Source organism: Sebastes umbrosus, chromosome 6, assembly GCF_015220745.1.
Source record: "Sebastes umbrosus isolate fSebUmb1 chromosome 6, fSebUmb1.pri, whole genome shotgun sequence".
NCBI classification, from domain to species: Eukaryota; Metazoa; Chordata; class Actinopteri; order Perciformes; family Sebastidae; genus Sebastes; species Sebastes umbrosus.
Genome location: NC_051274.1, coordinates 32,194,611 through 32,208,578, shown reverse-complemented (window position 1 = coordinate 32,208,578; position 13,968 = coordinate 32,194,611). Strand labels below are relative to the sequence as shown.

General features: G+C 40.4%; 1 protein-coding gene across 9 annotated transcripts in view; it reads right to left on the bottom strand.

The window, feature by feature from the left end:
- LOC119489882 (neural cell adhesion molecule L1-like protein) overlaps positions 1 to 13,968 on the bottom strand; it is a 71,353-nt gene that overhangs the window by 17,009 nt on the left and 40,376 nt on the right. For all 9 annotated transcript variants that reach the window (XM_037772838.1, XM_037772836.1, XM_037772839.1 and 6 more), the window contains 8 exons: positions 13,501 to 13,625; positions 13,192 to 13,296; positions 9,216 to 9,413; positions 8,756 to 8,826; positions 8,451 to 8,673; positions 6,064 to 6,179; positions 3,831 to 4,035; positions 1,750 to 1,872 (listed from right to left, as the gene is read on the bottom strand). In XM_037772838.1, coding sequence (XP_037628766.1) covers positions 1,750 to 1,872; positions 3,831 to 4,035; positions 6,064 to 6,179; positions 8,451 to 8,673; positions 8,756 to 8,826; positions 9,216 to 9,413; positions 13,192 to 13,296; positions 13,501 to 13,625 — 1,166 coding nt within the window. The remainder of the gene's footprint in view (positions 1 to 1,749; positions 1,873 to 3,830; positions 4,036 to 6,063; positions 6,180 to 8,450; positions 8,674 to 8,755; positions 8,827 to 9,215; positions 9,414 to 13,191; positions 13,297 to 13,500; positions 13,626 to 13,968) is intronic.

Here is a 13,968-nt window from a genome sequence, read left to right as displayed (position 1 = left end):
TGATGTCATTACTGTGCCAATGTTGAAATGCAGGTGGGAACCAAATATGTTGCCAAGCCTGTGGCGCTGCTTTCGGAAAATTGGGTGTTTGTTTGCAGAACAGAAAATGTGGCGTCAGACTAATTACACAGCGGTTTCATGACTGGATGCGCAGATATAGCGCATATACTGCAGTACAGGGGTCAGCAACCTTTACTATCAAAAGAGCCATTTTAGGCAACAAAAAAAAATCTGTCAGGAGCCACAAAATATTTGAGCATTGTGATGAAGGTAACAGTTTATAGTCTAAGTATATAGTATATAAGTCTAACACAGTGAAGGTCAAAGTGCAAATGTACAACGGAGTATTAGGGCCACATTGAGGGAAAAAAAATTTGCGATTTCCAGAATTAAGTCATAACTTAGCGAGAAAAAAAGTCGTAATATTACGAGAATAAAGTCATAGAAAATTCAAGAAAATAACATGTAAAATTACTACTTCATATTATGACTTTATTCTCATAATTTTACGACTTTTTTTCTCATAAACCTCTGACTTTATTATCGTAATATTATGATTTTTTTCTCATAAACCTTTGACTTTATTATCGTAATATTACGACTTTTTCTCGAAATCTCTGATTTTCTTTTTCCCCCTCAATGTGGCCCTAATACTCCGTCACACCGTCGTACCATAGACCTACAACAATGAGAAATAAAAATGAAAATGTAAACAAAAAACAGTTATTCATTTCCATTTTTAAAAATGCACAGAGAGCCACTGGAGAGGAGCTGAAGAGACGCATGTGGCTCCGGAGCCGCAGGTTGCAGACTCCTGCTGTAGTATGAAATAGAAACATTTAATCATAGACAAAATTTGAGATGTGCACATCGTGAATCAATTTCACCCAAAAAAACACCTCCAACACCCACAGACTGCATTGTGTGGGAATGTCGGTGCAAAGTCTGACATCTGATATGGTAAAAAAAAAAAAAGCAAAGCAGAAAGGAGAAGGGGACAGATTGTATTGAAGAGCTGGCCAGACTCCGTGGGTTGCTGGTGGAGGCGGCAAAGGGCTGTCTCTGCCTTCACATTTTACACAAAAGATTCCAGAAATGTCAGCCAACGAGAGTGTAGGCTTTGAAAGCAGAGAGAGCGCAATGAAAGCCCCTCACTCACTTGTTCACCCTGACTGTTCTCGAGCGTAAAGGTGGGTGGGTTTTTTTTCTTATTTTTTTTGCAAATACTTCTGCGTGATGAATGGTAGAAAGATTTGTGCAAGAGGCACAAACAGCATGTTAAATGTTCCTTTTGGTAGAGAACCTGCAGTCCAGCAGCATAGGAGATAAGAAACACTGAGGACACAATCTGAAGTGGCCTGCACAGTTGGGCTTGTTGCCGACCATTGTGAGAGCATTCAGTGTTAAACAGTGCAACCTAGTGTCTGGTGTGAAAACACAAGAGAGGAGAGGAAGAAGGGTGCTGTGTGTGTAGTATGTTTTCAGGTTTATAAAATGGACATTAAAACCGCAAAGATAAACTGTTTGTATATCAGATCCACCCACTCCACACTTCCTCCCCTCCAACCTGATCTTTTCTCACCTACTCACACTGCACTCCTGCTTACACTTCGCCCACAGTGCGCCTCGCACTACAGACAAAGCGCCGAGCTACAGCAGAGAGACAATGAAAGACCTCACGCAGGGCCAGAGGTCTACGCCGTGTAAGCCGACGAGTAATTAGACAAACAACATAGTGTGTGTACTCACCGAGGTGGTACTGCAGGAGATAACCGGTGAGGACGCCGTTTGCTTCCAGCGGCGGGCCCCACACCAGCAAAATGGAGTCTTTCTGAGCGTTGGAGGCGGTCAGGATGGGCACTTGCACAGGAACTATGAAAATGATGATAATATTAATGCGTCTACTGTGTACACATGTTTCTCTAGCAGCTTGTTATTTATGTGGAGGTGGTTAAACATTGCATCAAAGTGCCAGCCTGTTTTGTTTTTTCCATTCATGTCCAAATAAGTTTATTTTTCTCGTATCAGACGTCTTTTCACGTTTGATATTTCTTCTGTGCTTCTGTTTTATTTTTCCCTTTTCTCAGGGCCGGCTCGAGCTCTTTTGGTGCCCTAGGCCAGATATGGATTTGGAGTTAGTGTTAAGCCCCCAGAACCCTACATCAGACATCACAATTGGTTTTAATTTTATTTTCATAAATAACTGTATTTATCATAATATAAATAAACAATTAGTCCCTGATATTGTTGGCTTAAAGGTGTTTAGTCAGTTTCAGTACAATTTACACTTTTATCAACAAAGAAGTGCGGCAAGACAGATGAAAAAGTGAGAGAAAGACAGTTACAGGGGTGAAAAGTAGATTTCTTTCTTTATTTGTTCATTTGTTATCTCAATGCAGAAAATGAGGAAGGGCGTCCACCGGCATTTAAAAAAATAATTTATATACCTTTTCTAGTTTGTTAAACAGATGAAAAACACACTAATGTAACAGTTTGCCTGTTTTAAGCAGCTTTGTCATTTCACAAGGCCGTAACATTGAGCAGCCTTTAACAAGTATTTTCATGATAAACTACCTTTGACGACTTCTGCTTTGTCTCCTGGTCTTTAAAGTGGTAATATTTTGGGCATTTGGGCAAAAATCCCATAATGACCATTCAGCATATTGCTGTTTTCAGGCTTTAGAAAATCTAATTTCAGAGAGAGAGGGCGTTCCTATTGGCTGTGCTCCGGTCATGTGATCGGTAGTTTGGCGTTCCTTTAAGAGAATTCACAATGGCTACCGCGACACAAACTTTTTCATTTTACAGCTAAACCGTGCACTACAAGATGTTTCTGAAAACATTTGAGGAGAGAAATAGGCATTACAGTAACATAAGATTGATTCATATTTGATCAGCGCTGCCTTTGACCGTTTGGTTGGAGTTCGCGAGTGATTGACAGCCGGCTCTCATAGACGGCAGCTGGACAGCAGACCTCAGATCAGTTCTGACTGCTTGTTTTCCTCCGGTCTGTGAAATCTTGCAGATGCCGTTAGGAGCACCAGAGGACACAGAGGCACATGATTTTTTCAGGTTACCTGTTTCATGTACTACTGTCACGATTTAGCAAACGTTTTATTAAAATAACTTTCTTTTAATCATATTTGCTCCAATCTCGCCTACTGAAGCTTTAAGCTTAACATTGTATTGTAACCACTTTATTTCAGACATGCTTTGAAGCATAAAAAAAATACTTAAATTATAATTTGTTTAGATTTTTTTTTCTACAAAAAGGTAAATTACCTGGTTCATTTTTTTTAACTTACATTTACTCCTTCTCTCTCTCTCATTTAAAACTCCAGAATCTATGAATATGTCAAATGTGTTTTTTGTTTTTAACTACTAGACACAATGTTTCCTACTAGAAAAGTCCATTCTCATTGTCTGTCCATTGGAGGTTTCAAGTGTCCGCATCACACTCGTGTGTAAGTTGCATCCCGGACCATGATTGATTTCTAAACTAGGTGTCATAAATCATGCTTGTATGTACACTCAGACATTTTCCTCCTTCAGCAGATGAATGTGAAAACAGTCAAAACAGCCTTCTGGTGTCAAACTCTGCACATCTATGATGCTGCAAAGTGAGCTCAAACATCCAGGTGAAGTAACTTTAATGCAAGGGACTTTAATTCCTGTCACTTCACTTCACTTTAAATGTCCAACATGCCATAACTGTATTTTTCTGCAAGCTTGAGTGTATTTTTTTTTAGTGTTTGTGTACTTAGCGTGAGTCTTTCTAAGTGTGTGAGGAGCAGCCATATGTTGTGCGTCGCGTGTTTGTGTCACCTCACCTCCCTCCGGAGTGCTGAAGGTGACCGGGTCGCTGTTGGGCCCGTTGCCCTTCTTGTTAAAAACATTGACGGTGAGTCTGTACTCGGAGAACGGCTCGAGGCTCGGCACGATGGCGTGAGTCCTCATCCCGGGGAAAGACAGCGACCGGCGCTCATCTAAAACCTTGTTGGGATTCAGCCAACTTCGTTTCCTCAACCAGTGAACCTGTGAGAGACCACAGAGAGGAGGGAGAGACAGACAGAGACAGTGGAATAGAAAATGTCGAGGAGCAATTAATGCCTGGTTTCCGCTTTAATGAGGCACATCAGACATCACACGATGTGAACTGCGAATATGAGATGTGGCTTTTGATACCAATCATCTCAAGTGAGGGTGTGTAACAGGGTAGCTACTTCAAACAGTCACGTTGTCAATGTCACTCTGTAACGCCTACACACAGTGAAGTTAACGGGAAAAAAAACATTATTTTTACAGGTATTATATCATATTGAAAAAAAATATTGATATTTTTTAAACTAAAAACCCATCTATTTAGTCTGGCTTTTATGTAGTGTTTTATAATTTTATAATTTTATGTTTTTTATTATTTATATTTATTTTTAATATATAATATATAATTAATATATTTATTTATTTGATCATTATTATCTCTTTTATTCTATTTTAGTTTATTAAAATTTTACTATTTTAATACAATCTGCTTATTTTGTGTAGTTTCATAATTTTTATTTATTTATTTTTATTGTTATTTTTATTTCCTTGTATTTTATTTATCTTTTATTATCTTAAATACCCATCTCTTATTGCTTTCTTTTTCAATTAACTTTTATATTGGTTGTTTTGGTGTGCATTAATCTCTAAATCCATTTTTAAAACTCTATATTTTTGTCAATCATCTGTCCAGCACTTTGAATTGCATTTGACTTTTTTGAAAGGTGCCTATATTAATAAAGTTTGACTGATTGATTGATTGATATTACCACATTTAAGTGTGCCTTTTAATTAAATTATACATCAAGGAAATACACAAATTAAAGATTCTTTTCACATTCATACTTCTACTTCTCTCACAACTGAGACGCCTCTGTGAGAACAAGCAGAAATCTCATAGTTGAGTTCATCAGGTGGATATTTATTAGCTGACAAAATCCTCCCACCAGAAGAGATGCACCGTTCAGACTGTTCAGGGCCATCAGTGGAGTTAGAAATACAGAAAGTGAGTCGGGTTGGGTGAACCTCACATTATATTACGATTTCAGGGAAAAAATCTTTCTCTATGCAGTCATTACTATAACGACTATGCTACTACCAGATATACATTTGTCAAATTTAACTGACATGTACCTTTATTTTTAGGTGTTTTATGCTTCACAAGCGACGTCAATGTGACGCTCGTAACGCCCCGTTCGACTATATAATTGGCATCACGTATTCAAACTACTGTGGAAGCTTTGCTTTAAAAATATTTATATCAGGGTTTAGTCTATTGGGGATATAGGACTTAAAAAAAGGAAGAATATTCACTGTTGTAAAGTCACATAATGAACATTTTGGTATCTCTGTCTCGGCCTTATCGTGCCTATTAAAACATGTGTTTGCACTTACAGTATTGTTTGAAAAGGGGTAAAGTACGGAAATATCTATTATAATTAATTAATTGCACGATTGTCCATAGTTAGTCACGATTAATCGCAAATTATTCACACATTTTTTATCTGTTCAAAAGGTACTGAAATTGTCAAGTATTTAATACTCTTATCGACTGGACAAATATGCTTTATGTAAATGTGTGTATATATTTATTATTGGAAATTGACTAACAACACAAAACAATGACAGATATTGTCCAGAAACCCTCACAGGTACTGCATTTAGCATAAAACAAATATGCTCAAATCATAACATGGCAAACTGCAGCCCAACAGGCAACAACAGCTGTCAGTGTGTCAGTGTGCTGACTGCATGTGATTATCATAAAGTGGGCATGTCTGTAAAGGGGAGACTCGTGGGAACCCATAGAACCCATTTTCATTCACATATCTGGAGGTCAGAGGTCAAGAGACCCCTTTGAATATGGCCATGACAGTTTGGAGAGCTATTTTGCCTGTAAAATACTATAAAAAGTGCAAAATGATTGCTGTTTATTAGAGTTCATCTGTTACCACTGAAAGTCTTCAGTTTTACAACACAGTCTGGAAGACACCCGGTTTCAGGACCATGATGAAAACTTACGTCGTAGCCCCCTAGATGACCTCTCACTGTGGCAGGTGGAGCCGGGGTCCAGCTAACTCTCAGAACAGTGGTGTTGATCACCTCCACCGCTATGTCCCGTGGTGCTGCAGTCGGGACTAAAGAACACATGGAGGAAGGTCAGGGACACAGACATACTGCAAACAACAGGCTACCTTTGCAGAAACTCTTTAACCCTACCAGAAGAAAATCAAACAAAATACAATACTCCTGTTGGACCGAAACAGCCTAATTCGATGGTCTGAGCTGGTACGTTAAAGGTGGAACAGTATTTTACTTTGGTTGAGGCCAGGGGTCAGCAACCTTTACTATCAAAAGAGCCATTTTAGGCAAAAAAATAAAAAATAAATCTGTCTGGAGCCGCAAAACATTTGAGCATTGTGATGAAGGTAACACAGTTTATAGTCTAATTATATAGTATATAAGTCTAATGCAGTGAGGGCCTAAGTGCAAATGTACAACGGAGAATTACAAGAATAAAGTCATAACTTAACAAGAAAAAAAGTCGTAATATTACGAGAATAGAGTCATAACTTTATGAGAAAAAAAATCTTATTACGAGAATAAAGTCATAACCTTTACGAGAAAAAAAGTCGTAATATTACGATGAATAAAGTATTACAACTTTTTTTCTTGTAAACTTCTGACTTTATTCTTGTAATATTTTGACTTTATTCTTGAAATCTCAGATTTATTATTTTTTCCTCAATGTGGCCCTAATACTCCGTCGTACCGTCGTATCATAGACCTAGAACAATGATAAATAAAAAATTAAAATGTAAACAAAAAACAGTTATTCATTTCCATTTTTAAAAATCCACAGGGAGCCACTGGAGAGGGGCTTAAGAGCCGCATGTGGCTCCGGAGCCGCAGGTTGCTGACCCCTGGTTTAGACTGTGCAGAAATGATCTGCTGCTTGTTATGGTGGTAAATAAAAAACAGTAATTGCTGGTAGATCAGCATAAATGTGCACAAATACTCAGCTGGACACCAAATGAGGCTTCGTTGTTTCAGTAGGCACAAATACAACACCAAACATGCAATGAAAATGCTCTCACTATCTTCTGCTCTACATGTTACTGAACTGGAGGTAGGGAAGGATAGAAGCACAGCACACACTAAAGGGAGAAGCAGCCATTGTGCTCGAGTAACGACTACAGCAAAAAAAAAGTGTGTCGTGATCTGTCAAATCTCCCACAGCTTCTGAGACAAAAGTGGAAATTTGACATCCCTCTGCTCTACAAAGGTTATCTACCACCTGCTGGATTCAGCAGTGGCGTCGGAAGTGAAGAGTCACTACTGCACTGCCGCACGGGGTTAAAACACCACGAGCAAAAGGGGGGAAAAAAAGGAAAGAACTTAACCTGAGACATTTTCCCGCAGACAATGCCAAATGACGACTGAAGACGGGGTGGGATACGATAACACAAAAAAGTTCACAGTAAGTCACACGCAGAACAACAGCTCCATGTGCTCCATCAGCCCGAGGTGTTTTAATCAAACAGTGAAGAGAGTTGCATCTAAACATTTACTGAAATATATTGAAAATGAAATGCATAATAATACACATAGTATAAGGAGTATTAAAGGGATAGTTCGGGTGTTTTGAAGTGGGGTTGTATGAGGTACTTATCCATAGTCAGTGTATCACCTACAGTAGATGACGGTCGGCACACTCCCAGTTTGGAAAAGCAGACAGGAGAAAAACGCATTTTCGGACGCCGAACTGAACTGAAAGTGAAACTTATCTATCATGTTTTTGTCAACAGACTGCCTGCTTTGAAGAGAGCATAGATAAGTTTCACTTTCAGATCAGTTCCCGGTTGGAAAGGGCTGTCTGACGGCGAGATAAAGCGGAGAAAACATTCTAAATTTGGCGTACACTTAAAGGACCAGTGTGTAACATTTAGGGGGATTTATTGGCAGAAATGGAATATAATAATAATAAACTGCTTGGGCCGGAGTCGATAACGTTACTCGCTGCCGTCGTCGCCGCCGCTCTCTCTCTCGCTTCACCACTCTGCTGTAGATGACCTATGTTACTCTTACAACTGGCTCCAGAGATGGCCATTCGCGTCGGCCACCGTAGCTCTCCAAGACGCTTGGCACACAGTTGGTTGCAATCTCTGCACCTCACCGCTAGATACCGCCAGAATCTACACACTGGACCTTTAAACAAATACTGAATTTTTTTTTAGGCGAGCCTTTCTTGTAGATGTCTAAAACATGTGTTGCTCCCATGTTGGTCTGTTTTTCTAAACTGGGGCGCCGACCATCATCTGCTGTAGGTAATACACTGACTATGGATAAGTACTTCATACAACCCCACTTCAAAACCCCCGAACTATCCCTTTAAGTCTGTAACTCACCATCTTCTCCAGAGTAACCAGTAACGACTTTAGGATCTGGTCCCCAGCCGTGGCTGTTCCTGCTCTGAACTTTGATCTCGTAGGGGACAAAAGTGGACGTGTTCCTCACGGCAAAGGAGTGTCTTTTGACCAGGTGCTCCCTCCAGACATCTTCCACGCCCAGCCTCCTGTAGCTCACCTTGTACTCAAGGCCCGGGCCATTGTGTTCAATGGGCAACAGCGGCTACAACAGGAGAGTGTACTGATCACATACCATAATGTTTTCTAGTGTTCAATCTTATAGATCAATATGCTCTTTCTCTTACCTCCCAGCTAATGTCCATTTGATGAGGAAGATGGCCTTGAATTTTGATGTTTTCTGGGTTTCTACCAGGAGCTTTGAAGAGAAGTTGCATGAATATATATTTATAAATGGAAGAAAAATAGCATGAAGGAGTTCATCTTACTATTTCAACTGTAGTCTTTTACTGCTAAACAAACTCTTTGGCAATTGTAGTGCAAGTATCCTCATTTCATACATAAGCATATTCAAATGAGAGCCAAGATCAAGCAGCAACATGTGCCGGAGCGAATACTTGGCGACTTTCTCTGAGACCTAAAAATATCCACACCCCCTACTGCTACCGAGTCCTGTGGCCAAATGCTGGCCTCGCCACACAGCAACTCTCTGCACATTTCAAAAGAAATGCTAAAACTTTGTATGTTTTCCACAATCAACAGATAAACCACTGCAGAAAATGCTAATTAAAAGGGAGCGAGGCTCACCAGCAGGGGGTGTTTTGTATCTCTCAGTGGGCTCACTGGGGGGTCCAGGTCCAACAGCATTAACAGCGTACACTCTGAACTGGTAGTCAAGGTGTCCGTGTAGCGCCAGCTCGGCTGTTGCCTGGTTACCGGGGACTTTCTGTAGCTCCTTCCACCTGCCAGGCTCCCATTGGCTCTCCTCGTACTCCACTATAAATTCTGTGTACGTGGAGGAGATGAGAGACAAACACATTCAGCCATCAGCACACATCTGATAATAATAATCACACCTGCTGAGAAAGCATGCATTAGACACAGTCACTGTTATATTATTGATAGATTATCTACAGTGAATGTTTAACACTTCCACTTGACCAATAAAGGAAGATAAAAATGTTTATTTGCATTCTTTCTGAGAGTTAGAAGAGAGGACTCATATCTCTGTATTAAATACAGAGCTAGGGCCTATTAGGTTAGCTTAGCATAAAGCTTAAGGGGTGTACTCATGGATGTATTAAGAGAACTGGATACAGCGTTGGAGGCGGGGCCCTGTTCATTCCTATGAAAGTTGCTCAGTGGCGCATGAAGCCAAAATGGCTCGACTTCCGTCTGGAAAAGTACCCGGATCTTCCGGCGATCTTCCGCGTCCATTGGGCACACGGAACATGCGCAGTAACGTCCGCTCGGTCACACGACTTGGTCACGCGTTCCCAACGTTACGCTGTCGTCGCGGTCTGAGTCTCATTCACATGAACGGAGGAAGGGAAATAACTCTGGATTCGGCTATTAGTGCGTTTTACAACTTTTAGGACCTCATGATTTAAATAAGGACTATTAGAGTGTTTGTACTGGGGAGTTGATTCACCCTAAAAAGAAATTATCCTCTGAGTTACAGACGTCTCTTTCCCAATGTAAGTCTATGGGAAAAAGTATTTTTTTGGGCCCAATGGCATCACGTGACGGACACAGAAGTTGTAGTACCACCGTTTGGCCACTACAATAATTGGGATCAACGACCGGCGCTCTTCCTGGGGGCTTGGGTGTACTAGGTAGGCAGATTTTTTTAACTTTGGCGAGAGCAAGTATTGCGCTTTCCCCCCTGCTTCCAGTTTTTATGCTAAGCTAGGCTAATTGCCTCCTGATTCCAGCTTCGTACTTAACGTACAGACATGAACACCTTTGAACCACAGCTTAAAATGTGGCACCAGAACAATTTAAGAAAGCCGCTAAAGGTTTGTTTTTATCTCCCCAATGTTTGCCTTGTAGATTATCACTGTTAATTGCTTATTAATAATTAGTTTTTATTGATCATATAACAATGAGAATCTTAATTCTATTTCATCACTTTGTCTACTTGCATATATGGATGTCTGCTAGTGTGTGTAATTTTATCTTTTTCTTCTTCTCTTCTCCTTTTTAGTAGACAGACAGCAGACAGACACAGTTAGCGACTAGCGGGTGAACATAGTGGAGCACTTAGCAGCTAAAAAATTGGTGGAGACCAAAACAGAGCTAAAAGAGAGTGAATATTGGAAAGGTGGCCAGAAACACAACTGCAAATGAATGGCTGGATGTGTAAATGAGCAGCTGTTTGCTAACACAACTTAAAAGGTGATGATATGCCAATGTTGTTTACAACGTGTTTCCACTGCCCCCAAGTGGCCAAAGAAAAACAATCATTGTTGCAGGTTTTAAATAAACTATTCTTTACTTTTCTGCAATTGTTCCTGAGGTGACAGATGTGTGAATTAGTTATGCCACACTACACCTGTAAGTGTGTCGAAAAATGATCTCATTGTCATTTGATAACTGCTCGCTAACAGCACCCGACTGAATGTTTATCATGTAGGGAATAATAAATGAGTAAACAAGGGAGTGACTTCATAGCTTCTGGCAATTTCCATGGCAAATTAATTATATTAAATTAATATTTCTACACAGACATGCACCAGGTGCTGAGCCAAACTGATCTGACTCTGATATCGTTTAGAAAAAGAAGCTGGCCTCACAACTGATGTTTGGTTGCTCCAAGATGTTTAATTAAACAAATAAAACGACTGCACATTTCAGCCTGACAAAAAGATCTTCTTCAGGCATGTCTATTCTAATTTCCGATCACAGATAACACATCAAAGCTAATAAACACCACAAGGATACATTTATCAATTGATCTAAATTCTTATCATCACTATGTTCCAAAAATAAATGAAGTCCCTTTTTTGAAGCCTAAATGAGACGCAAGCTTCCCTGCCAGGATCCTCAGCACTTCACAGCTATTTGCAGCCGTCGCTTGTCGAAGAACTTTAGTTAGCACTCGACAGTGATCACAGCAGCAGAGTCTGTTAACTCTCAGAGGAGACATGACAACGCTTTGTGATGTACAGTAGCTGAATTAGTACTTGCATCAAAGAAAAAAACTTTTTTTTTAATGATTTTTTGAGCATTTTTGCCTTTACTTGACAGAGGACAGTGTTGAAATGGGGGAGAGAGAGAGAGAGAGAGAGAGAGTGAGAGAAGTATGACCATAGACTGTATGGAAGTGGACGAGTCACCGTGACATCACCCACTGGTTTGTGGACTGCCGTTTTGAAGCTTCGAGTTCGGCATTTTGTCCGTCGTCATCTTGTTTTTTGCAACCAGAAGTGACACGAGAGGGTGGAGCTAAGTACAACTGAATGCTGAATAAGCAGCCCGTCCTCATTCACAGGGCGTCAAACACGAGGCTTTGTCACGGCCATCTGCGTTCGATACCGCCGCACAAGGCACCCTTGAGCGCTGAATGTATGAAACGCATCAGTCGTTCCATTAACTATAACGTAGACCCATCTGTGGCAACAGTAAATGCTCCGAGAAAGTGCGGCGGGAGTGCGGTGACGTAGTTTAAAGAGCGAAAAGACACACACCTGAGGTGGATGGGTCCAACAAACAATAAGGCTTTCATCCAGGAGACCGCTGTCGCTGGTGGCGACCTGTCAATCACAAAGTAGCACCGCCCTAAAGCATACCCTGCTTTATGGTCTATTTGACTCTAAATGGGACCATAATTTACTAAATGAACATCATGCTGTATTGAAGAAGACTTGAAACTAGCGATAGAGACCATAAACTCATGTTTACAATGTTTACTGAGGTAATAAATCAAGTCAGAAGTAGGCTCATTTTCTCAGAGACTTCTATCCAATCAGACTTCTTCTTGCAACGAGTCGCCCCCTGCTGGCTGTTAGAAAGACTGACAGTTTAAGGCACTTCAGCATTGGCTTCACTTTTCAGACCCAGAGGTAGCCACCTGGATATGACCAGTAAGCAACCTCCGGGTAGTTAATTGTAACATTTTGGTCGCCTAGAAAGTCTTATTCAGCATTCGGTTGTACTTAGCTCCACCCTCTCGTGTCACTTCTGGTTGCAAAAAAACAAGATGTCGACGGCTAAAATGCCGAACTCGAGGCTTCAAAACATAAGTGCACAAACCAATGTGTGATAAACTGTTCTCATATACAGTGTATGGGTATGAACATGCAACAAAGGTAATTGTAAACCAGTTTTTAATAGTAGTTGGCAGACTTCAGGTGACACAGTTCAACCTATTTCTGTGTAAGAGATGTTTCATCCACACAGCACTCACTGAACAAAATCAGCTGAAAGTGCCAGGCTCCTGCATGTAAATACTTTACTTATGTGCTATTATACTATTATGTTGTTTGTTGTCTCTATGGTGAGTGAAGAAAATCTCCCAACTAGACAATAATCTATTCTATTACATTCGTTTAGCCCGGGTGTGTCTTAGGGATGGCCAGAGTTGGCAAGGGCCAATTCCTCCCTCTAATTATTTTGAAATTACACCAATTATATAGTAATTACATCATTATGTGGGCTGTAAACTTAAGTGTGTAAAAAACCGACAGTCACAAGAGTACACAGTATGATGATCTCCTCGAAAATGTTGCATTATTTAGCACGACTACCACCTCTTTGAGACTTCTCCTGCATTAACTCCTACCTGTTACAGAGCTGTTGTGATCACTCCCGGGTATCCAAGACAGGCGAACATTCCTCGGACTCTTCAGTTCGGTTATCTCTACATATTTTGGAGCGTCGGGAACGTCTGAAACCACAAAATACATGCATTAGGGTGCTCAGTAGTAATTCAATATCTAGAACATCTGGAGGGCTTAAACATAATATAATGACATCCGGACCACAATGCAACACCACGTTTTAAATTATTCATATAACTGTCTATATGCTAAGTCCTTTCAAAGAATGTGTGTAATCAATAATGAATGATATTCTATAAAACCCGTCTTACCCAGCACAGTGAGCAGCGCGGTGGCGTTGTCCTCGTCTAGGCCGGTTCTAGCGATGCATGTGTATATACCCTGATCGCTCAGGTTCACGCTCATGATCTGCAGCAGGCTGTCGTCCACAAAGTATCTGGACGTGTAAGCACATTCGTCAGTACATAGCTGTAATATGACTTAAATCAATCGAGTACTCAATGAGCATATACAAAGCTGCACAATGCTCTACACGGTTATTGATTTTAATAATAAGAAAAGTTTCGATTTTTTTTTCCATCTACATCTCAATCTGCATCAAAATGCACATAGCGATAGACAATCATGGTTTAAACGTGCCAGATTTCTTTTTTCACTCAAGTATGTGCCCAACTTTCCAGCAACTGTGCAACTAAAACTGTAGCAGATAACAAAACAACCAGCACACAAAAACAGAACATTCTTGGCAGGTAATCAGTCAGTTCATTAAGCAGACAAAA